The sequence below is a fragment of the Rhea americana genome, unplaced genomic scaffold (genome assembly GCF_003343005.1).
Source record: "Rhea americana isolate MKP2758 unplaced genomic scaffold, rheAme1 scaffold_160, whole genome shotgun sequence".
In the NCBI taxonomy this organism is placed as follows: Eukaryota; Metazoa; Chordata; class Aves; order Rheiformes; family Rheidae; genus Rhea; species Rhea americana.
Window position 1 is genome coordinate 864,227 of NW_028185706.1, and position 22,186 is coordinate 886,412.

The following is a 22,186-nucleotide window of genomic DNA, read 5'->3' on the forward strand; positions in this document are numbered from 1 at the left end:
TTTCTCTAAAATTTGTTTATATGATGACCAGTCATCTCACCAAAAAATACAAACTCTCCTATTCTCTCTCTTATACCTTTATGTTAATGATAGTGGATAATACTGTACTGTACTGGCTGTTCATTGAGAATACCATCACATTAGCAGCCAGCTCAGCTAGTTGCCAAAGGAAACAACAGATATCTTTCTCATTTCCTCACTAAAGCACTAATGYTGATATCTCTTTTCTGTCCAGACACCAGTTTTCACAAAACTATATAGGAGACTGCCTTTGAGTTTTAAAGAAATATGAGATACCTTGATTCTGTACTCTTAGCTGGTTGATGTGTGAAGAACTATTACAATTCTCAACGAAACTGTTGTTGAGCTCTTTCTTCTCTGATACTATATTAGAATTTGTTTCTTTTTCCCATGGGAAACAGGATGTTGTGGAAYTTCTCCTTGCAGGGGTTTCTTGATTTCTAGATGGTGTCTTTTCTTGTTGCCATGAAAACACAGATGAGGAAGCCTGATGCCGTGCAATCTCCCTGTGACTCAAACTGCTTTGAGGATAAGGCTGATTAATTTTCTGTGACCAAGAAAAAAMAGAATCTACCTTTACACAGCTCTGTATCTTAAAAATAACAAAATATTTCATWTATTAATAAGTTCAAAATAGGTCTTGTGGTCAATTCACATTTTTACGACAACACACATCATCCATTAGTGCAATTTACTGATTCATACCACTGCTTTTTATACAACATTATTTAACTTTAATTTAAACCTARGCATCCAAGAATACTTGGTAAAGCTAAATTTATCCACGACAGTTGGAATCTCAAAGACAAGAGGATTTATCTGTTTCTTTGTACTTAACATACACAGATTTTTGTCTGTTTTGAGAGTTCTCCCATCATTTACTCCTGCTATCCTCCTCCTTTAGTTTTTTTTTTTTTTAAATCAAAGCCCAAGTTTTCATGGGCAATTCCTGACACAAGCAAACTGCAAGAGATACAGTTCTAGACTAATGTATCTGGTAACCAGCCTAGTTGTTTTGGACAAGTACAAGTAAGTTGAGAGAACAAACTCATTATTTACATTTTCACATACAAAGTACCTAAAAATTCCAACAATATAATTTGACAGGTATCAGTTTTCAGCCTCTTCCTARAGAAAAATTTAACAGAACCAAAACACCATGTATTTTTACACTATCAAATCTGTTTAAAATGAAAAAAATCAAGATTTCTATTGTATTTTTATATTTRATTTCCAAATGTCCATTTGAACTGTTTTTTTTTAACTAATGCCCTAAACCAGGTAGTACTCAGCATGACTTCAGTCCAATCTGAGGATATGCTGTCATGTAGGAATGGCTGTGCTAGGACCAGATGTCTGTCTAGCCCAAAAAAACTCTTTCCAGTCCTATGACACAACGTATTTAGAGAAAGAGCATAAAAATCCACCAGGTATACAGCAATCATTCCCTTGATATGCCATTTAAATTTAGAGTTCCCRAGCTAAACGTCCAAAATTCAAAAGATTGAATCCAGAAAATTAAGGGAGTTAATAATCATTTTTACTGAAATGTTTTACGTGAACTTTCCCTTTGTATCTGCTTATGTTTTTGTTTTCCACATATTCCGTGACATTGTTCCACTATTTAATAAAGTTCATTGAGAAAAAATAGGTTTTGTTCTAAGCCTGATAATGTAGTTAGTTGTGGCTTATAAAAAAAACAGAAAATGACCATTGCATGTTTCCTCTCTCCAGCCTCTGTCCTTTGTACCATCCAGTTCAATATAYCTGTTCTGAGATGAGATGACCACAATTGCAAGCAATATTCAAGATGTGAGTGCCATATAGTTTTATATAAGCAGGGAAAAGTATTTTCTCATTAGTTCTTAATTATTTTCCTAAAAATTTCTTTCTGATCATTGCTGAACATRAAACTGAAGTTTTCAGAGAAATAGAAACCATAATTCCAGAATTGCTTTCTGGAACAGTTTCACCAAATTAGGAGCCTGGATGTATTGAGTATGCATTGTTACAATTATGTTTTCTAGATGTGTTTTTTGACACTGAATTTTGTTTCCTGTCTTATTGCAATTATTCYGTATTGTGTAATCCTGCAGAGTCTTCAACCATGTCACTCACCTGTCTTTCAGATCATAAATGAATATGCTGAGTAGCACAATTCTCTGCACAGACCCTTCTAGGACTCCACTGTTGAATTCTCCAACTGTAAAAACTGACCATTTATTCCTAGCCCTCAATCTTTACTTTTCAATTATTGAGAAGACCTCTCCCTTATCAAAATAATTGTGTTTTCTTTGAGCTTTTTGGAAATCCACTGACATTATATTGTCTGAATCACACTTAGTCATAAGTTCTCTGACTTCTTAAAAACAAAAACTCTGAAATACGAGGGGTATGATGTCCTTTCACAAAAAAGGATGGCTGACATTTTCTTAATATATCATATCTATACATGTATCAACAAATGCCATGCATATATCAACAAATGTATTAATTTATTTTAGTTTCTAACAATTTGCCCAGTATAAAAAAAATCAGCYTTTCTAAACTACAGTTCCAAGAAACAGCAGTGTAAGTCTTTTTAAAAACTGGCACTATCCTTGTCACCTAGTGCCAAGAGGAGACTGAAATAAGTTACACATTATAGCGAGTCAGCAGTGCCACACTGAAGTACCTTATAAATTCATGGATAAATATTATCTGTATCTGATGATTTATTATTACTCATTTTAACAAGCTATTTTAAGATTTTTYAAATTTGAGGCTGTGCCACATATTCAACCTCCATAAAGAAAGGCTCTAATACAGAAAATTTTTAAAGCTTTTGAACAGTAAATACCGAGTAAAAACTCATTTCAGCTGTTCTTCTACAGACTTTTGTTTCTTGAGGGCTCCTTTCATATTTTAATCATCTATTGGCCTCTGAAATTCTCTAATGAAGTTCCCACTCTTGATGCACTTGAAAAATTTACTGGTTTTTATTCTCTTAGGAAGTTATTTTCTTTTCAAGACTATTTGACCATCCTTTCACATTTAATTTCCCCAAATTGGAAGGCTGTTCTATTATCCTTTCTTGGACAAGATTTCCAGTTTTTGGAATATGTGTTTTCATTCTTACTGTCCTCCTTTACTATTCAATTAGGTTGGCCTTTTCCTTTGATTCTCTAAGATTATTTTTGAATGGTAGTATACACTRATTAATTCTCTTATTTTTAATTATAATTTAAGTGATGTGAAAAACAATTTCTACGTTTCTTTAGAAAATTGTAMGGTAAATTCTGAACAACTGTGTCCTTCTCCATTTTCCAAATTTGGTCAGCATTTATTTTCTCGGCTATCCCGCACACCATTTCAAAAAACACTTACTGTAACCTGGATGGTTCTCAGTTCCATTTCYAGCTTTTTTCTTTCTTCTACTTCTTTATTGTACTTTTCTTCTAATTCTTCAAACTTAGCATCTACAAAAATATAATGAATATTTAGCAATAATCTAGCTTAATACATAGGTAAACTTTTCTAGCCTATTAATCCTTACAGAAAGACAGGAGWGATAAAAATGAACAGCTATTAGAAGTGTCAGATAATGAAGAGGAAAAAACTGTATATGTATTTTCAGTAATTTAGGGACTCAAGCACACTGATGGGAAATCTGGAATTTGACATTAGACTGAAAATACAACCATTACAATTAATTAGCCAATACCAGTTTATGTATTTAAATAAATAAATGTATGTGTGTACACACACAGRAAGTATTTTTCCCACTAGTACTCCCCTAGCATTAATATGACTAAGAAACTTCCAAAAATTAAGACTGGTGCTTTTCCTTGACTTCTTTTCAATGGAATAGAAATCGGACAAGAACTCATTTAGGATTCTTCCGCTGGAATTTTAAGAGRAACATATTACTCCAAAAAAAGTCTTGCTTCCCTTTTCTTGAATTTGTATATAATCATATAACTCTCTCAAACAATTCTAGAGCTAGAATGCTTTGTACCATCTGAAAGTATTTAACAATTCAGCTTTTAATGAAAAGAACTCAGTAACAATACTATTTTAAATACAGTTATTTTAATCTAATCCTTATTGCAGGAGGACCACACTTACAAATTCTGAATTCTTGACGTTTTGAGTACTGCATCCTTTTACAGACACRCACACATATATATAAGAAAATAATGTAAGGAAAAAAAGAAAAAAAAGGAACAATAATGCAACAACGCATCTCAGTTTTCCCATCAGAGTAAGATTTAGATGCCAAAACACATAGAATATTTGATCACAGCAAAGAAGTAACAGTTTGCTCAATACTGAACCCATGAAAGCTCTTCAGTGTAGACAGCGTAGGTGTGTCTGGCTACAGAATAATTCTCCAGTTAAGGAATTTTCCTCTCACTTTTCTAGTTCATTCAAATCCTGTAAATCTATCTGATGTCTTGATGTCCAAATAAAGATAGAAGAGATGCTATGAAGTAGCTAGASAGGGTTTGTTTTAATTATGTAGATTAGTAGGCAGAATAATAATCTAATTCAAAGACAATCTTCTAGAGAAATAACACAAACAATTGTTTACTGAATTTTAACTAAAGCACTTATATGTGAAATAGAAGGAAGTTTGCTCTTCCCTATATGAACAGCAACTTACACTTGGAACAGATATTTTATTTCAAAAGATTGCTACTGTCTAGTGATTAAAATTCCTATTACTGTTCCATGCCCATCAATGTAGTGCTAAAAATAAAAAAWATTTGTCATAAATGTTAAATGTTTGCTAGTAAGTTTTAAATTGAGAATCTATGGTGTCATGARTCAGGCACTGATAACAAACCTATGTAGTATGGACAAGGCAACATAGTGAAAGTATAATGTTCAAAATTCCCCTACCACCTTCCAAGAAAAGTGACATTTTAGTTAACTATCTGTGCTAGATGAAGAAAAATTAAATTACCTTTATAACTTTGAACTGGCGTAAAAGGAGCACTAAAGCTCTTCTGTGGAGTACCACTGAATGATAAGTCTCCTGTAATCAGTGCTTGCTGACTTTTCTCAAGCTCACATTTGTATCTGTTTATGGAAAGAAGTAATAGCAAGAATTTGTTATGGAAACTAAGAGTTTTATTATCTGTTTTTAAGAACCTGAACCACAGCAATACAGGAATTCTAAGAACTTGATTTAAAGATCAGTTTGGAATTAGACCATTAGACCTTCATATCTACAGGAAATCAAGATATTTCCACAGGTAGTTTTTAGTTATTATAACAGAAATATGAATAAAAAAAATATAAATTGTATTTATAATTTCAACACATTTATTCAATTACGTAGGACTCAAAACTAAAAAAAAATCATGTAGATGAACACTTAGAACYGTATACAATTTCACTATATGAATTCATAGTCCAATTAAATACACTGAAATCACTGTAAAAAGCAATGATTCCTTCTTCTTCAGAAAATATCATTTGTAGAAAACATACTACACCTTATTAGTGTTGATACTGCACATTGTGAAAAACATAGGCACATCTCGAAAGCAGAAGGGCATACCCTCTATCTACCTCTATCTACTTTTTTTTGTGTAACATYTACAATGCTACTCCCAAAACCACCACAGTCTATTCTACTATATGGATAGAGCAGCTGTTCTATGGAGAGTTATGTGCTCATCCAAGGAATCCACGTAAGATGTTTGAAGATTATATAACAGCTGCAGTCAGTAACGTGGACACTTCAGTTTGTGCCAAGTGAACACTAGTTGACAAGACTGTTAATAGGCTGAAGCCCACTGTTAGTGGCTGAASAACTCTCCATTCCATTCTCCTAACCCATGAGAGTGTCTCCTAGAGTGAACTGTTAATTGCTATAAAGTGGTAGATAATCAGTTATCATTATAAAACCAAAACATAAAAGCAAAGTGATTGTCAAAAGTCAAGTCAACTGATGTTCCTTAGTACAGGGTAGCTATGCAAGGTAGTATAGAAGAAATAAGAGACATGGAGCTACTGGAGAGAGTCCAGCATAGGGCTACAAAGATGATCAGAAGGCTGGAGAACCTGCCCTATGAGTAAAGGCTGCGAGAGCTGGGCCTGTTTAGCCTGTTTAGCCTGGGGAAGACTGAGGGGGGAATCTTATCAATGTGTTTAAGTACCTGAAGGGAAGGTGTCAAGGGGAAGGGGACAAACTCTTTTCAGTTGTCCCGTGTGACAGGACAAGAGGCAACGGGCAGAAATTGAAGCACAGGAAGTTCCACCTGAACGTGAGGGGGGAATTTCTTCACTGTGAGAGCGACAGAGCACTGGAACAGGTTGCCCAGAGAGGTTGTGGAGTCTCCTTCTCTGGAGATCTTCAAGGCCTGCCTGGATGCAACCCTGTCTAACGTGCTCTAGGTGACCCTGCCTGAGCAGGGAGGTTGGACTAGATGATCTCCAGAGGTCCCTTCCAACCTTACTGAGTCTATGATTCTAAGAGATTTCAGTAAATCAAACTTTCTACACAGTTTTGGGATGGATAAATACATAGCCTCAGCCTGCAACSTCTCTGGCCTAGCCAAGGTCATTTTGTTTGCATCAACCTTGCTAAATTACACTGGCTACTTCATTAATGGACTTTGCAAGGAATTGGCAAAAAGTTAGTGGTGCTAAATATCAGACATATRTGTTTATATAAAGAACCTTCTCACAGCTGCCAAATATCTAGTTTAATCATGATTCTCAAAGTCAGCTATCATTAGACTAGTAAAAGTGCATGGGGGGATGGGAGGAGGGGGGAAGAAACTACAGGACAGTAGGCACAATATAGCTCCCCCTTTATTTGTGAGGTATAAGTTCCAAAGTTTAAAGAAAACTGACACATTTGAGGCTCCAACAAACAAACAGTGAGAAATTTGACAACTGCTGTGCTAGTAATTATAAAGACAGAGCTGGGTCCTAGGTAATTGCAGGGGCAGAATAACTTCATTGAAGCTCCATATACTGCAAGAAGGGAAGGCTTCTTTGGTATGAAAATAAACATGCAAGATRTTAATATTCACTTTATTATGAACARTTGTCRCAGTAGCATTTTCAGGTGARTCATTTGAGAGATGTCTCCAGTAGGGAAGTTTTTATTGCATGAACTGCATTACATATCTATAAACAGCACAGATTTTTATTAGTRTTGTAACACTGAGGCAATGAATGACACCTTAACCTAAAATATAACATGTCATGCATCAAGAAATAGCAACTCAAAAAAAACCAACGAGTACAGTTGCATAGACCATACATCAATGCAAAGGTGATGTTTAAAAAAAAAAAAAAATCAAAGATTCCCCGTGAAATTTTGTCCACTGGAAGAGTTCAGCAAGAACTGCTGAACTACGGAGGAGGGCAAGTGTCCCACACCTGTATTTCAGTATTTGGTGAGCAGGAAGAATTGTCACTGAATTTCTAGGCTATCGCATCACTTCTTTACCTAAGCAATTGGATGCAGTAATTCAGTCACAGCACTATTTTTGGCTTCTTCATCTTCTACTCCAATAGATGTTCACATCTCCTTCTTCCAGTTGTACTGGTAGATTTKATCTTAGAGAATGAATTTTTATGCACTTTTCTCTTGATTCTAAATACTTTGCAGGCATCAATAAGGCTCCCAAAGATGTATCCTCCTGAGGCCATCTTTAACTAAGAGGCAGTGTCCTTTTTCAAAGGAAGAGTGGGGAAAGCAGGGCAGCAGAAAGGAAGATTTTCATATTGAGGAATGATGCTATGAAGACATGGTACCCCAGTCAGTTTGAGTAAAAACAATGCACACAGGTATCCTGCATGGTCTCACTCTGAGAAGATAAAGATCTAGCACTGTAACTAAAGACAGCATGTGAAAAGAGAACACCACGCCTATTTAAGACAGTTAGTCTTTGACTTAGGCACCAGCTGGTGCCTCAAAATGACAGCCAAACAAACATTCTCAGAGATTAAGGCTGCTAAGGGACACAGTCATACAGCCAAGCCATCTTCTATGAACAACCACTCCTTGCCTTGGTGTGTCTTGTCTCATCAACCCTTTCAGATAGCACCCAGAAATCTAGTGTACAAACATCAGCATCACCAAACAAGTCTAAAGCACTTTACCATTCCTAATAGTCAGTTGTGCTGACAGAGAAGGGGATTTTTCTTCCTTCCTCCCTTCTAACAGGGGATTTCTTCCCTTCCAATAGGATGCAGAATTTTTACAATGAGGATGGTTAAAACATTGCAAGAAACAAAGTGGATTTAATAGTGTTTCAGTTTCTTAATACTAAGCTCCTCCGGTAAATTACAGTTTTCACTTCACCAACATGATCCTAGCTATCTCTCTTTCACCAATACAGTAAGAATCTCTCTTTACATCTTGCACTGCTGCTTGATCCAAGAAGTTAAGACTCTCAACACAGATAAAGTGTATCCTACTCAACTGTTAACAACTACACTGATAATCAAAAGACATAAGCCTTCTTCTGTCAAGATGGAAGGATAAAGTGGGAAAGAGGRAGACAGAGAAAGAGATTGATTCAATAATAGTGTCAAGTAAGTCATTCCYGACAAGACATTGGAGTCAGGTAGACATCAGGAGTCTTAGCAACATCTTGCAATAACAAATGCATATTCTGTATCAYGTTGACAGTAAAGTTTTATTGGTAAATGTTCTTTATTAAAAAAAAAAAAAGACAGACCCTATTATGGCAACTGAATAAAGGCTCTGACTTTACAAATAGAAAAGGTCTATTTTTCAATTACCATAAGTAATTCACTTTTTCTAACACTTTTTTGCAGGGATGAGCAGATCCCTCTTCAAATGGCACTGCAAAACTCCCAAATTAAACAGGAACTAAAGGTCCTTCCTAYTTCAGATGATATACAGGTTTTACGTAAAARACCATATATGCATGCATATGTCTAMAAATAGGCCAATATTTTGATTTTGTGTCAAAAAATTTGCATCAAATGTGGAAAGAAAACTAARGAGATGAGCAAAATATGAGAAAGAAAAACTAACATAAGTTAGAAACATACAGATGCAAGTCCTCACCTTTTAAGTTCTTGTTCTAGTCTTTCAATTTGTTTCTTACTTGAGTTCAGCTGCCCCAACTGAAAGTTGATTTGAGATTCTTTTACTTGAAGATCATGTGATATTTTCTGCTTTGCCTTCTCAAGACTATCACACAACTCCATTAAGCTCTGGTTCTCTCGTTTTAGTGTTGCACCTTCGTTTTTTTCATTTTCGACCTAGTTGAAACAGAGGCCATTTTGGAAATGTTTTTAGTCCGCTCAACTTATATACAATTACTTTTTAAAATAACACASAGAAAGTTTACTTGCTGTTATTTTCTTCTCAGCATTTCAAAAACCTAACAGCACTGAACATCTCACTATACATAAAAYTGTTTAAATAAGCTTGGGTGGGAAAAATGAAGGTAAACATTATAGAAACACAACTGCTTATCAGACCAGTCAGTGAAGGGAAGTTAAAAAAAAAAAAAAAAGCACATAAAGCTTTATAATCGTACTTTGGCTTGGATAATGGCATTCCAAGGAAAGACAACTATGGTACCTATATTACCTTCTGTTTCTGCTTTTGCAAAGCTGCTTCCAAAGACTCTAACTGAAATTGTCTTTGTTGTCGCTCCTTTTTAAGCTTGTCTACTTGACTTTCAAGCTCTTGAATCTTCTGAAGGACTCTGGTAGAGAGGCCTTCTTTCCACTCCTCCACAGCCCAGCTCATAGTGACCGTGTTATTCTTTAATATGGAAAGGATAATACTAAGCCTGAAATACAAAGACAAATAAAAAGAGAATCTTAAAGAGTTTGAATAAGCCTCCTTTCTAAATATGTTGTCTTTTTAAGTTTAACGGTGATTAGCATAGAGTATCTGACAACCCTGTATTGAAAGCCTCCTCATCCAAGCAACCAACTTTTAATATTAGGTCCTATTTTGACCATCTGCCCAACTGAATCAGCTGGGTTGGGGGGAGGGTCAAATGGGGAGAATTAATCTCATTCAGCCTAACAAAAATAGCCTTACATATTCTTATAATTGCATTTTACAGATGTGTCACAAATAGAATTGCTTTCATTTTGACACTCATGTTGCAGAAATTCCTTAACGCTTATGACTGCATTATAAGCCTAGTCATCTTACCTTTACAACGTTTAGCCTAGAAGCCTTGCGTTGTGTTGTGAATGCTAATCGCTTTTAGGTGCTTTCTTTACAGAAGTTTTTGAAAATGACACTGCTGAGCTGAAGGCACTGAGAATCGCTCTATACTGGCAAAAACGAATATAGAGCGTTTAGTTTTTAAACATAAGCTCAACACACCGGTTAGTTTTTCTTTGCAACGACTCCACACTTCGAGGAGCTATTGTTGGCTCATTTTTCCCGAGACACTAACACAGACAGTTTCTTACCACAAAGCTCAGCTACCGACGGGCAGAGCCCATCCAAGCCTGGATGCGCTGCAGCGAAGCACAAGCCTCGCGGGGCTCTGTCACACGGCACCGCAGAGCCGCGCCGCGGAACACCGGCACAGACCCGCCGCGCTGCGCTGCGCGGCCCCCCGCCCCCGTCCTGTCAACGGTCACTCGCCCGGCGCGGGCCCCGCACGAGCACAGCGCACCGAGCCGCTGTCGCTGCCGGCTACCGGGCGGCACCCTCCTCCCAGGCCGCAGCCCCCGGTGCCGGTGCCGGTGCCGGGCAGCTCGCCCGCCCGCCGCGCACTCACCGCGCCCGGCCGCCGCCGCCGCCGCCGCTCCCCTCGCGCCCGTTGCTTCGCCCCCAAACAGCGGTGCGCACGCGGATTRGCGTCCCAGCGCCGCCGCTTGACACGCGGGACTCGCCGCGTGACCAATGAGCGCGCGGCGCGGCGSCGGCGGCGCCCGCGATTGGCTGGTTCGGAACCATTCAAACTCCATTGGCAGGTGGCTGTGAGCGTGCAACGGGAGCTGGCTCACTATTGGCCCCGGGCTGCGGCGGGCGGGGCGGTGCCGGCAGCCGTTGGGGAGGAGGGGCGTCCGGGCACCGCACGGGGCCGCGGGATCCGCGGGGAGGGCAAAGCCCCGCGGGTGACGCCTGCCCCCATGGCAGCCCCGGCAGGCTGCTGGGCGGCTCACCGGCGGCCCCAGGGCGCGGAGGGACCGGGGAGCGGGGCGGCCGGGGCGAAGAAAGCGTGAGGGCGGGGGCGGCCCGTTTCGGGGGACGTCACAGGCCGGGCAGTGGGGCTGTAACGGTCGCCCACCCGAGTGAAGGATCCGCAAGACCAGGCCTTGTGTCCAGAATCCCTTTCCCACCCTCCAGCGAACCTGAAAGGGAAAAACAGTACCCCAGTAGTAGTCCAGTGAAAGCTAATTAACTGAAAAGAAGCCTACAGAAGCATTATTAAATGGCTTGGTGTTCAGTTTTACCCAATCGCTCCTCGAGTTCTTTTGTTTGTACGTATGTGGGGAAGTAGCAGGCAATATTGCATGCTTTCTACCCTAAAATAGCAATACAGAGGAAAATCAGAGCATTTGTCCTAGGAAGAGGCAACAGATCTTCGAATGCAGATGCAACAGTGAAGGCTTAAAGACTGCAAAGCAGAAGATGCAGACTGCAAACTTTTTTGGGTGCCGGTGCTTGAGAATATTAAATACTTCCTTTGGTATTTCTCTCCCTGCCCCCCCCCCCCCCCCCCCCCGAGCGTCACTGTGCAAGTTTTTTTGTGTTTTGTTGTTTTGATTTTGAAACAAAATGATATGTTTTTCATCAGAATATGGAAAGTTACTGTCCTGTCTGTGACACTTAACCACTGTTTTTTAACAACATCTAGGAAATTGACTTAAAGTTTAAGTCTTTTGTAAGTGCAATAAGGTAGCCAGACAGCCCACATAGCCTTATACGTATAAAATATACCTGGCATGTAAACTTACATAACTGTAACACTTTTCTCTTGTGGCAATGCTGACTCCCAGGCTATCATTTGCAGAGCAAATTGCTCTGCAAATGGCAGAGCAATGTTTTCAGTGCTAGGAAGAATTCTAAATGCCTATATCCCTAATGATTTCCATGCTTTAGTTTGTCTCAAAACAATGTAGTTTTCTGATCCTTCTTGCAAATATCATGGACTTTTGTTATGTTTTAGAAGATCTCCATGATCTGAATCCAAATCCATGAACTTGAAATCTGACCACAGGGAGAAAAAAATTCTTCTAAGCAGACACTTGAATGCTAGGACCAATTATATGTAACTTGACTGACCTGTCTTAACTGGCTCACCCACAAGGTGCAGCATTTTTTTTTAATCTACAGCCAAATTGCACTCTGAAAGGTGTGAAATTCTTCTCTCCATTTCAAAACACCAAAGAATTTGCTTTCTCTCTGATCCTTATAAATACCTTTGCTAAACAGTATTTTAAGTAAATAATGTAAGTGCAACAAACTTATAAAATCTGTAAATTTACCCAAGAATAAAACAACAGAACGCTGAACTGATGGAACTGATCCATCTTAAATAAATCTTAACAAATAACAGCTAAAAAATCAAAGCTAGACAGATCTATGATCAACTTCATGCACTCTCAGGGACAACTGGGCAAGTATTATTGAGGGGGCAGCACAGCACAGCAGAGAAGCAGAAACTAGTGGAAGAGCGGGAATTTCCTAACGCAGTACTGGCAAACACTTTGATTCATGAAACAGAGGATCAGTCTAAATTGAAGGTGATCCCTCACTTGGTGGACAAGGAACAAATGTTCTGTAAGAAGTAAACATTCACGATATGTTATACTCAGTAAATGTTTCTTACTTGACAGTGGCAGCTTAATCARTTGTAAAAGTCTGAAGAGTTTTCAGTTACTGCAGATGCAACAGTGAGAACGCTGATGGACAGGGAACCCTAGCGTTTTAAATAGTGCATCATGACAAATCCCCCCTGGGGGTGGCTTATGTGAAATAATTTAAAATACTAAGTCCAGTGGCCTTTTTTTTTTTTTTTTTTTTTTCCCCAGAAGGGAGAAAAAGAACAGAGACGGTCTTAAGTGTTCTTATGAGATCTGAGGGGGGGAAAAAAACCAACAGATGATGTATGCAGAGCTTGCAAGATACTCTCTGGAGAATGTCTATTCATCAAGGCTAAAAAAGAAACCTAAATGCTGTTGTAAACATGAGAGAGGATTTTTCTGAAACCTGTTTCAAAGAATGGTGAGAATCATTCTATGCTTCTGTTGATAATGATTACAAATGAATTCTTTCATATTTGGTGTCCCGTACTTGACAATTATGCTAATTATTATGAAAGATAAATAGACTTACGGAAAGTACAGAAACTTACTTTCCTTTTGCCATATCAATCTTATTTTGCACAATATCTTTCTCACTGATGTATAATATATATCGGTAGACGTAAGTAAATACATACAAATATTACTAAATTTAAGATAGAAATATACAAAAAAGGTCAAATAATATAGACATGTGATAACAAGTTATGAAGGGTGTTAATAGTAGCCATCAGTCTGCCTAACACTTTGAATTACTTTTATTACTCTATATTAACTAGAATTCTTGAGACTTCTTTCTAAGAGGCTCTCAAAGTTCCATAATGCCAAGCACCCCATGATTTTGAGCAGAGAAAACTACCTTCACTTCGTGAAGTGGCTCTTCTTTGTCCTTGAAATTCCATTCAGTTCTTASCAGATGTTTAAAATTACAGTTGACTTTTTCTCACCTGCATTCCTTACTGTAATTTTGGTAAAAGGCCAAAACAATAAGTAAAATACACAAACATTAAAGGCTGGATTCATATCAAAGCACCATACGTCAGAGTGTGTAAGGAACAAAAATGGAAAGGAAAGAAAGGGAAAGATTTTTGATGAGAAAATCCTAACCTGCTTGGGTACTGCAAGGAGCAAGAAACAGATATAAATTCCCCTCCCCACCACATTCTACCATCCCAGGCTCAGAATTTGCCAGCTAAAGCCTATTTCATATAAATATACATATATATATATATATATATATACAATATATATATATATACATCAAAGAGCACCTATGGAGCTGCAGCAATCTCATTCACTGCGAAAAACAGAGGAAGAGAGAAATGGGCCAGGCCCTCTGCACCTGACATGGTTCTCGCAATTCTCCAATTTCTCTGCTGTGGCACTAAAGGGGCAGAAGCTCTGCCAAGTTTGGGGGTGAAAGCAAGGTGCTGGATCCTTTCCTTCAGCTCAACCCCSCTTTGTACTAACTGATCCATCCTGCTTCTGGAAAGCAGAATTCTCCATCTCTGCCAGGGTGATTAGACCTGTAACTGAAACAGTAGCAGTCTAGGTGATAGGGATTCTTACATTTCCTAAGTGTCTGGTCTTGCATTCTTTAAAAAAAGGCTGATCTGCATGAACTTTTTAGAGTTCAGGAACAAAATCAGATATCACATCATATCTTGAATGGTAAATTATAATTTTGTTACAAAGGAAATGGGGTTTCTTTACTTCAGTCTTACAGTGTTTCTTACCTGCTAAGGGAAACTGCTACAGCAGTGTTCACATTGATACCAGTGCGAGAGTGGACTGGATTGGCATATTAGTGGCTAAAATACCTGCAACTGTTGTACTGTAATCCATAGTTTGGCGATCACGTCATCTAGCGTAGCATACTAAACACTAGCGCGTTTAGTATGCACTAGCATGCAGGTTTCCTTTTACTGAGAAGGTTATTGGGGTTAGCTGGCTTGTCTAAGGTGACACAGTGAATCACGTGCAGACGCTGGGCAGGAACACCAGGGTGCAGAGCCATGGCCATTTAAAGCATCCCAAGCCAATGCTGCCACGTTGCCGCTCTCCGCCTGTCCCCCAGCTGTGTCCTGCCCTTACGGTGACTTGGCGCTCCTCTGAACTGCAAGGAGCCATAAGGAGCTAGAACCACAGTAGATGTGTTCTTGAGATTTACAACTTACTTGTGTTAGAGGGATAAAAATATCTTACAGCTTCTGCTTTTGTTTATGTTTCTCTTTCATATATTAAGTGCAATGACTCTGAATATTTATGATCAGAGGAAGATATTCTCTCATCTTTATACAAAGTGTAATATTATTTCACATTTTAAAATCTACAAACCTGTAGAATTGCTGAACTTTGAATTTAAAGCTGTGAGCAGTTACACAGATATACTCAGTAGCACAAATGACAGTAAAATTATTTAACAAAACAAACAGTTAAAAAGAAGGGAGTTTTTTGGTTAATTGTTTAACATTTGTAATTACTGGAGGTGTGGAGGAGGAAAGTAAACAAATAGAAATGCTTGTTATTTAAGGACGCACAAACTGTCTTTATCTGAAGAACTTTGCAAGATTTGCAACCATAGCAATGCTGCTACAGCAGTGAAGAGGTATTACATTTACACTTTTAATTCCTATTCTAAATAAATTATTTGTAAAAGATTGAACAGATCCATTAGCATAACATTCACAGAACTAACATGCAAGTATGTGAAGAAAATGATAAATAATTATGGTGATTACATTATGATATGACACATTAAGTCCATATTTTCTAGGCCTCAAATTAYCAGTTACGGAACTGTAAATAAAATTGGAATACATTTTTATTTTTAAATGGTGAATTGCTTCCTTTAGCTGCCAGCTAAAAATGGCAATACCAAATGAATCTTTCATAGTACAGATACCAACACCAAAAAAAGTCATGATACTACCAAATGCTGTTATATCTGATAAGCAAGGAGTAATCAGGTTTCAGGGTGCATTTGGTAAGGCAGTAATCTATTTCCTCTATGGCCCATTCATCACTGATGTGGATAGTTCTATAATTGGCATCTCCTTTGCCCACCCCAAAGGTTTGTATTCTTAATTGCAGATGGATACGCCTAGTCTGAGTATCAGACTCAAGCTGAAGAGGGACAGAAAAGTGGTTCAAAAGCAAGTGTACTGTATATAAACTAACTACTTTTCATAGCTATCTCTGCCTCTCTGATCTTTACCGCTAAACTTTTTTTATGGGGGCATATAGAAATTGCCTACTTTCTCATRTTGTGATTCTCTAGATCTATTTTTTCTTATTTTATCTTCAGTAATTTATTCCCTGCATTACCTTTTAGTTTTTTATTCATTTTTTTATAAACCACCTTTTAATCTCTCTTTTCCTCCAAGTCTCGCTCTCCTAATGGTTTGCAGCTGTCATATGCACAATGGTCTTCAAAAGTTTGAGTTTTGCTTCTTCATTGACCTTTCTGTTCTTCTAAGTTCTTGATCATTTGTTATGGCTGTCCCTGCTGTGCCAAACCTCCATTTGAACATCGCATTCCTATGAGCTACCTAAATGAAAGCCTGAGCTTATATATTGTTTCTCTTTTGTAATGGCATATATAAATTTATATTAGGTATTATCAGAGTATCTATGATTCCTTCCTATTGTGTTCACCTATTAGTCCAATCTATCATTTCATCTGTCAGTGAAATAATGTCACCTTCATGCTGTCTCTAAAGTCTTCCAGCGTTTTCCTGTTAAAAGCTTGAATAGGTAAGACAAAAGTAGGCATCCTTATTTTACACACATCTTAATCACCTCAAAATTCTGCCACTTTTACACTCAAGTTCTAGGAGAATTTTCAGTTACCTAACTAAATGCAGTGGGAAACCCATTCCAAATAGCCATAGGTTACGTACCACTAACTGAAACGATCCAATAAAACAAACAAATATGCAAGGATAAAGCAACTGCTCCAAATTCTACATCTTTACGATTTTGATTATCACTTGATCTCTTGCCTCGCCCAGGTCTGAATTCCAACAGTTTGATTGCTATTTCTAATACCATTTTTCTTTTAACACTTTCCAGAAAAATGTTTGCACCCACTTTAAATCTTTCCAGGGTATCAAGGGGATCATGAAAATTAAAGTCAGCACAGAAAATAACAATAAAATTTTAAATACATCTCTCAGCATTCCAAAATTAACAGGAAAACATATGACGTTTTTCTGAGTTAATTCTACCAAAAAGTGTATGTACAATTCTTTGCATACAGCAGAAGAAGAAACTCTAATGAGAATCACAACTCTGTTAGAAACAATACACTCATTTCAAAACGTTGACGTACATATAGCTAAGGCTTTATTCATTTATAGAGGCCTTCATTTGCTGATTTCAGAAAGCATTAAAATTATGATGTTTTACAGTACTCATCTATCCAAACATGGTAATATGTCCACTTCACAGGTAAGCAAACTTTAAACACTCTTTTCAAATTACACAATTTTGTGACAGTAACAAAAACAAATTTTAGATTATGACGTTAGCTCTTCACTTTCTCAAGAAACCATTTATCTCTGAGTGGCAATGAAATATTTTCAAACTTGGGTGCCCAAAGTCAGACACCTAAATCCATGCTGAGACACATAAATTAAGATGATGATTATCAGAAGCGAGGAGCAGCTAAAATGTCTACAAATTAGTAGTGTATGCTGACTTGCAGGCATGCTGTTAAGTCACATTGGCTCAAGAAGAATTGAAGCACAGGCTAAAAGCTAAACTTGCAATAAATTACTTTGATGAATTGRGTCCTTAAAGCTATAGCTTGAGAATTTTTGAAATTGAAATTGCTTTTATTTATATTGGTTGTAGACTTGCTACCCAGTCATTCAGGCAGATGGTATACACAGATACATAATGTATCTATATCACAGGACAGCAGATTATGAACCTAGGTCTTCAGATTTCTCAAAACAGTGATCTCTCAAACAAAATATTCAACAGYTTTTAACAGAAGTTAATTTAGCTAATCTAGGATTAGGGAAATAAACCTAGTAACTGTGCTAAATAATATATTTAATATACTCTAATTGTTAATCTAAGAAAATAGCAAAATATGATTCCATTTTGTCCTAAAATTTTGACTTATCTAGCTTGGATAACGGTTACATACAGAGGTGTATTGTTATTAAAAGTACACTTTGAGCACTTACAACTGTGGAATCAAAATTCACCATTATACTCACAAATAATAAAAAGTTTGTGATTTTATGACTCTTACAGAAGACAAGAGGCTCATCTACTCAGTAAGTCCTCAGGCAGAATTTAAGTCTAAGCAAACTAGAATATTCAAACACCATCGCTTATTTGCACAGATAATCACCCAAGACATTTTCTGATCTACAAGACTGGGTGCTGGCTTACTTATGATAAGCTGTAGAGTACTATAACATGTTAGCTCATGCTTGRTGGCAACAGGTTTGTTTTCCAAGATTGTGTAATCCAAATTCCTTTTCTAAGAGATGATTTTGAAAAGCACTATTAGATGAAATAATTCATGAGAACACAGAATACTAAAGTAGTAATTTTTTTTCTTGCTTGTGGTAAGCTTCATTAGAAGTACCAATTTATAAAGAACAAACTGATTTTAGAAATGGGAATTTCTGCTACTGCACCAAGTTTTTGCTTACATTACAATCAGGTCAGTGTACCCAGCTGTAGCACATGACAGAGATTTTAGGAACACAGTTAGGGTCACATTTACAATACAAATCGGGAATGTGTTGCAACTGCATTCTTTGATTTGATTGTAATGTAGATGACTGTAAGGCTAATTAAACATCATCTACTGTTCACAGAAGAAACCACCAGCTGTTGCTTAAGCACAGTTTAAAGATAGTTTTATTCAAAACAGGTTATGACATGGTTTTACCAACCAACGAGGACTTAGATTTTTCCATGTTATGACAAGACTCTAGAATTGCAATTGCTTAGGTTTAAACACTTTCAAAATATGTTTAATACAGGTCTTATTAGCAAGGTCCCAAGACACTTTAAATTTTATTGCATATGGCTCTTCATAACACATTAAAAGTCTACCTTATTTTCATCTAGATAAAATCAGTATTCCTTTACTAATAATAAGCCTTTGGTCAACCTGAATGGTGTTGGGCTTTCATTTTCACAAGCTTTTGAAGACAATATTCAGGCCTGTTTAATCTATGACTTGGGATTTTTTAAAAAAAATAACATCTTGCTCCTATGCAGGGCTTTCATCTTTAAATCAAAAAGCACCCTACTAAGATCACTATCATTATCTCAGTTTTCAGAGAAAAAGACTAAGGCACAGAGATGTGCTGCTACTTGCCCAAAACACACCAAAAATCAGTAACTAAGATAACTGAGGTACAGTCCTATATCAATCATTTAATTTTGGTCTATACTACTATTCCATAAAGCATCTTAATGTAATAACCCTGATGGAGTTGCAGAAGRAACCAATATAAAAAAATAATTCATACTAGTGCAGAGGGAATATTTAGGAGTTAAATTCCACATATTAGTATAGCAAGTCATTAAAGTCCCTAAATAATATTTAGAATTGTCACTTTTGTAACATGACTCCCTAGTGGAATAGAAAGATAATGTAGAAATTCAGCCTATATATTACTGAAATAATATTAAAGATTTCTGGACAAATTTGAATCAGCACAGAGCTTTGGAATCAGACCAATGATTTGTATCATTTCAACACCACATTTTTGAAACAGCCCTAGGAACCTCCAATCCAGCTCTGGTATGTTATGAAATCACATCCCATGAAGCAGGTAGGAACTCTTGGTTTTAATCTCAGGGTCCTATAATCCTAGCAGCATTCTGGAAAAAAACAAACAAAAAATATGTAAAGGTTCAAGGTTTCAACAGTCTTAGAAAGTGGAAGTACCACCAACACAATAGATCTCTTCATGGAAGACACTATAGTAACTGGCTATGATCTCTGTGAAGCTCTGTATTTCTAAAGCATCTACTGCTACAGTTTCTAAGAGTCTAATATGGATATTAATCATTGTGTTAAGTAATCTCATGATTAAGTAATCTTCTCTATTCCCAATTTCAGAAGCATCTCTTGCTTGGATTAATTTGAAATATATTTCATTTTGCAGATTTTGTTAAACTTACCTTTTTGCTCTTGCTGACAYGTAGTCTGTTTTTATTTATTCTAGGGAATGGTGCTGGGGGTAGCAAACATATAGAATCTCCCCTCTAAATATCTGTCAACATGTGTATGCTTCCTCTTGCAACATTATTTCATCTGCAATTAAGGTCATTGAACAAGTTTTCCTCAAACGCAGAAAGACCTAGGAAAGTAAAAGCAACCAATTGCAAACTAGGGATTCAGCTGGAAGGCTTAGGTTACCAACACACCGCGTTGAAGCATATATGTGACAGTCAATCTTCACTGTGTTAAAAAGCAAGTCTTTGCACCTCCCCTAGCATGGGGAAAATTTAACAGAAACCTAAAAACTTAAATCTTTGTTTAAATGCATATTACCCATTCACATATCTTTGCACTTGCTAGGGGGAAACGTTTTTTCTGGCACAAAATTGAACTGCATAAACTCAGGGCACACGACCTCCATGCTCCACTTATTCTGACACCTTATGTCACTTCCAGATTGTGATTAAAAGCTCTGATCTATACGCAGTCAAGTATAATACATGTTAAAATCTTAAATGTTGTCACTTTTTAACGCCACAGTGTAGCCATATGTAAAATGGGGATAATTACTTCATTAAGGTGTGGCGTTTGTAAAATATTTGAGAGTCTCAGATGAAAAGGACTTTCCTTGCAAAACGTAATTATAATAATATTATGCCAGAGGTAAGGCATAGGCCTGTGATTCCACATACAGTATTTAAATACCATTACTTATCTATCAAAATCAAGAACCTGTGCTATTTCTCCCTGTCTCAGCCCATGATCCTCTTACCATTATTAATCTGAGTAATCCTCATGGACTCCAATGTATCTGCTCACACAGTCCTTCGCTAAGGTGTGCAAGCGTACAGGTAGCAAAAGTGCACTGCAACTCAAAAAGTAGTATCAATTCTTGATTATCGCTATTTTTCTTAATTTCCCCCTATTTGTAAGATTCTTTAAGTTCTGGTATCAGTTTTAGAGGGATACCTCCTCTTGACTTTTCTGCAGGTGCCCACTGCCATCAGAAGTACTTGCACATGCTTTTTGGAATAAGCGTAATTTTAAATAAACTTAGTCTAGGGCAAAAATAGTTTTGCAAATCGGCCATCAGCTGTGACACTCAACATCTACAAACATCTATCAAATTTCTAAGATTTGCACGACCTTGAGCCCACTGGTCTCATCTGATTCATCTATCTTCCCTAGGTAGTTCTGGCCTTCCTGACAGTTCTCCTTACTTCCTACAGCATGGAGTGCCCCATGCCTCTTCTCCTTCTTCAAGCAGCCATCAGAACAGCCTTTCCATATCTGCCCAGCACCACGCGTCCGGGTATTTCATACAGTTGCCAACCACCACATTTCACAGCAGCTTCAGGTTTTCCCCTGCTGCTTCTCCAGCRAGGCACCTGCGGTGCTCTGACTGCGGCACCCCGGGGCTTTCTCCCGCACCCCTCCCACAGCAGCGCCACACGCAGCTGGACGAGGGCGATGCCCGCCTTTTAAGAAATGAAGATGGCCCCGTGAGCGAGGGGCCAAAACAGGTGATGTGCCAGAGGCAGGAGAAGAAAAGATGTTCTAATGCGAGACCGAGGGAGATTAACAGGGGACGTCTGCAGGGGCAGCAGAGGGCTCGTGGGGGAGGGAAAGCCGGAGCCGCGAGGGCCCGCTTCACCCCTCGGGGGTGTTTCCCCTGCCCTCCCCTGCCCTCCGGGGCTGCCCCGCGCCTCCTTCCGCGCCTCGCCCGCGCGGCGCCGGGCTCGCCCCCTCCCCGGGGCAGGGCAGGGCTCGCGGGCGGCTTCCCTGCAGCGGGGAGCAGGATGGGGGGGAAGCGGGACGGCTCGGGAAGGCGGCCGGGATCTGCCCCAAACTTGGCAGCTCTGCCCTCCTTGTGAGAGTTGCAGCAGGCACTCGCCCGGATTGGCAGGAGCCTGTGCCCTCCTCTTCCTCCCTCCTTTTCCCTCCTCTTTTGGGTGGGTTTCATCCCTCCTCTTTCGCGAGCGGGCTGGGGAGGGGGGGAGGAGGAATAGTAAAAAGGAAAAAAAGAAAAGAAAAAAGAAGAAGAAGAAGAAGAAGAAATCCCAAGTCAAGTCCCCGACGTCTCCGGGCCCGCGGCCGCCCCGCATTCCTGGCATTCCTGGGCCGTGACTCCCCGCGCCGCCCCGGCCCCCGCGCGCCCGCAGCAGCCCCGGCGAGTGCGCAGGGGGCCGGAGC

General features: G+C 38.6%; 2 protein-coding genes across 3 annotated transcripts in view; one reads left to right on the forward strand and one right to left on the reverse strand.

Moving 5' to 3' along the window:
• LOC146598540 (spermatogenesis-associated protein 7-like) overlaps positions 1-9,748 on the forward strand; it is a 93,175-nt gene extending 83,427 nt beyond the window's left edge. Inside the window, exons 11-12 of one of the 2 annotated variants that reach the window (XM_085300126.1) lie at positions 1,756-1,833; positions 9,674-9,748. In XM_085300126.1, the coding sequence (XP_085156252.1) occupies positions 1,756-1,797 (42 nt within the window). In that variant the 3' untranslated portion in view covers positions 1,798-1,833; positions 9,674-9,748. Of the gene's footprint in view, positions 1-1,755; positions 1,834-8,811; positions 8,888-9,673 lie in introns of those variants that run through there. The other variant, XM_085300127.1, reaches the window with a different exon arrangement.
• Positions 1-9,760, reverse strand: part of CENPF (centromere protein F) — a 39,976-nt gene extending 30,216 nt beyond the window's left edge. The window contains exons 1-5 of the mRNA XM_085300122.1: positions 9,599-9,760; positions 9,068-9,264; positions 4,970-5,085; positions 3,388-3,479; positions 298-568 (exon numbers count right to left, since the gene is read on the reverse strand). Coding sequence (XP_085156248.1) covers positions 298-568; positions 3,388-3,479; positions 4,970-5,085; positions 9,068-9,264; positions 9,599-9,760 — 838 coding nt within the window. The remainder of the gene's footprint in view (positions 1-297; positions 569-3,387; positions 3,480-4,969; positions 5,086-9,067; positions 9,265-9,598) is intronic.
• Between the last annotated feature and the right edge of the window lie 12,426 nt (positions 9,761-22,186).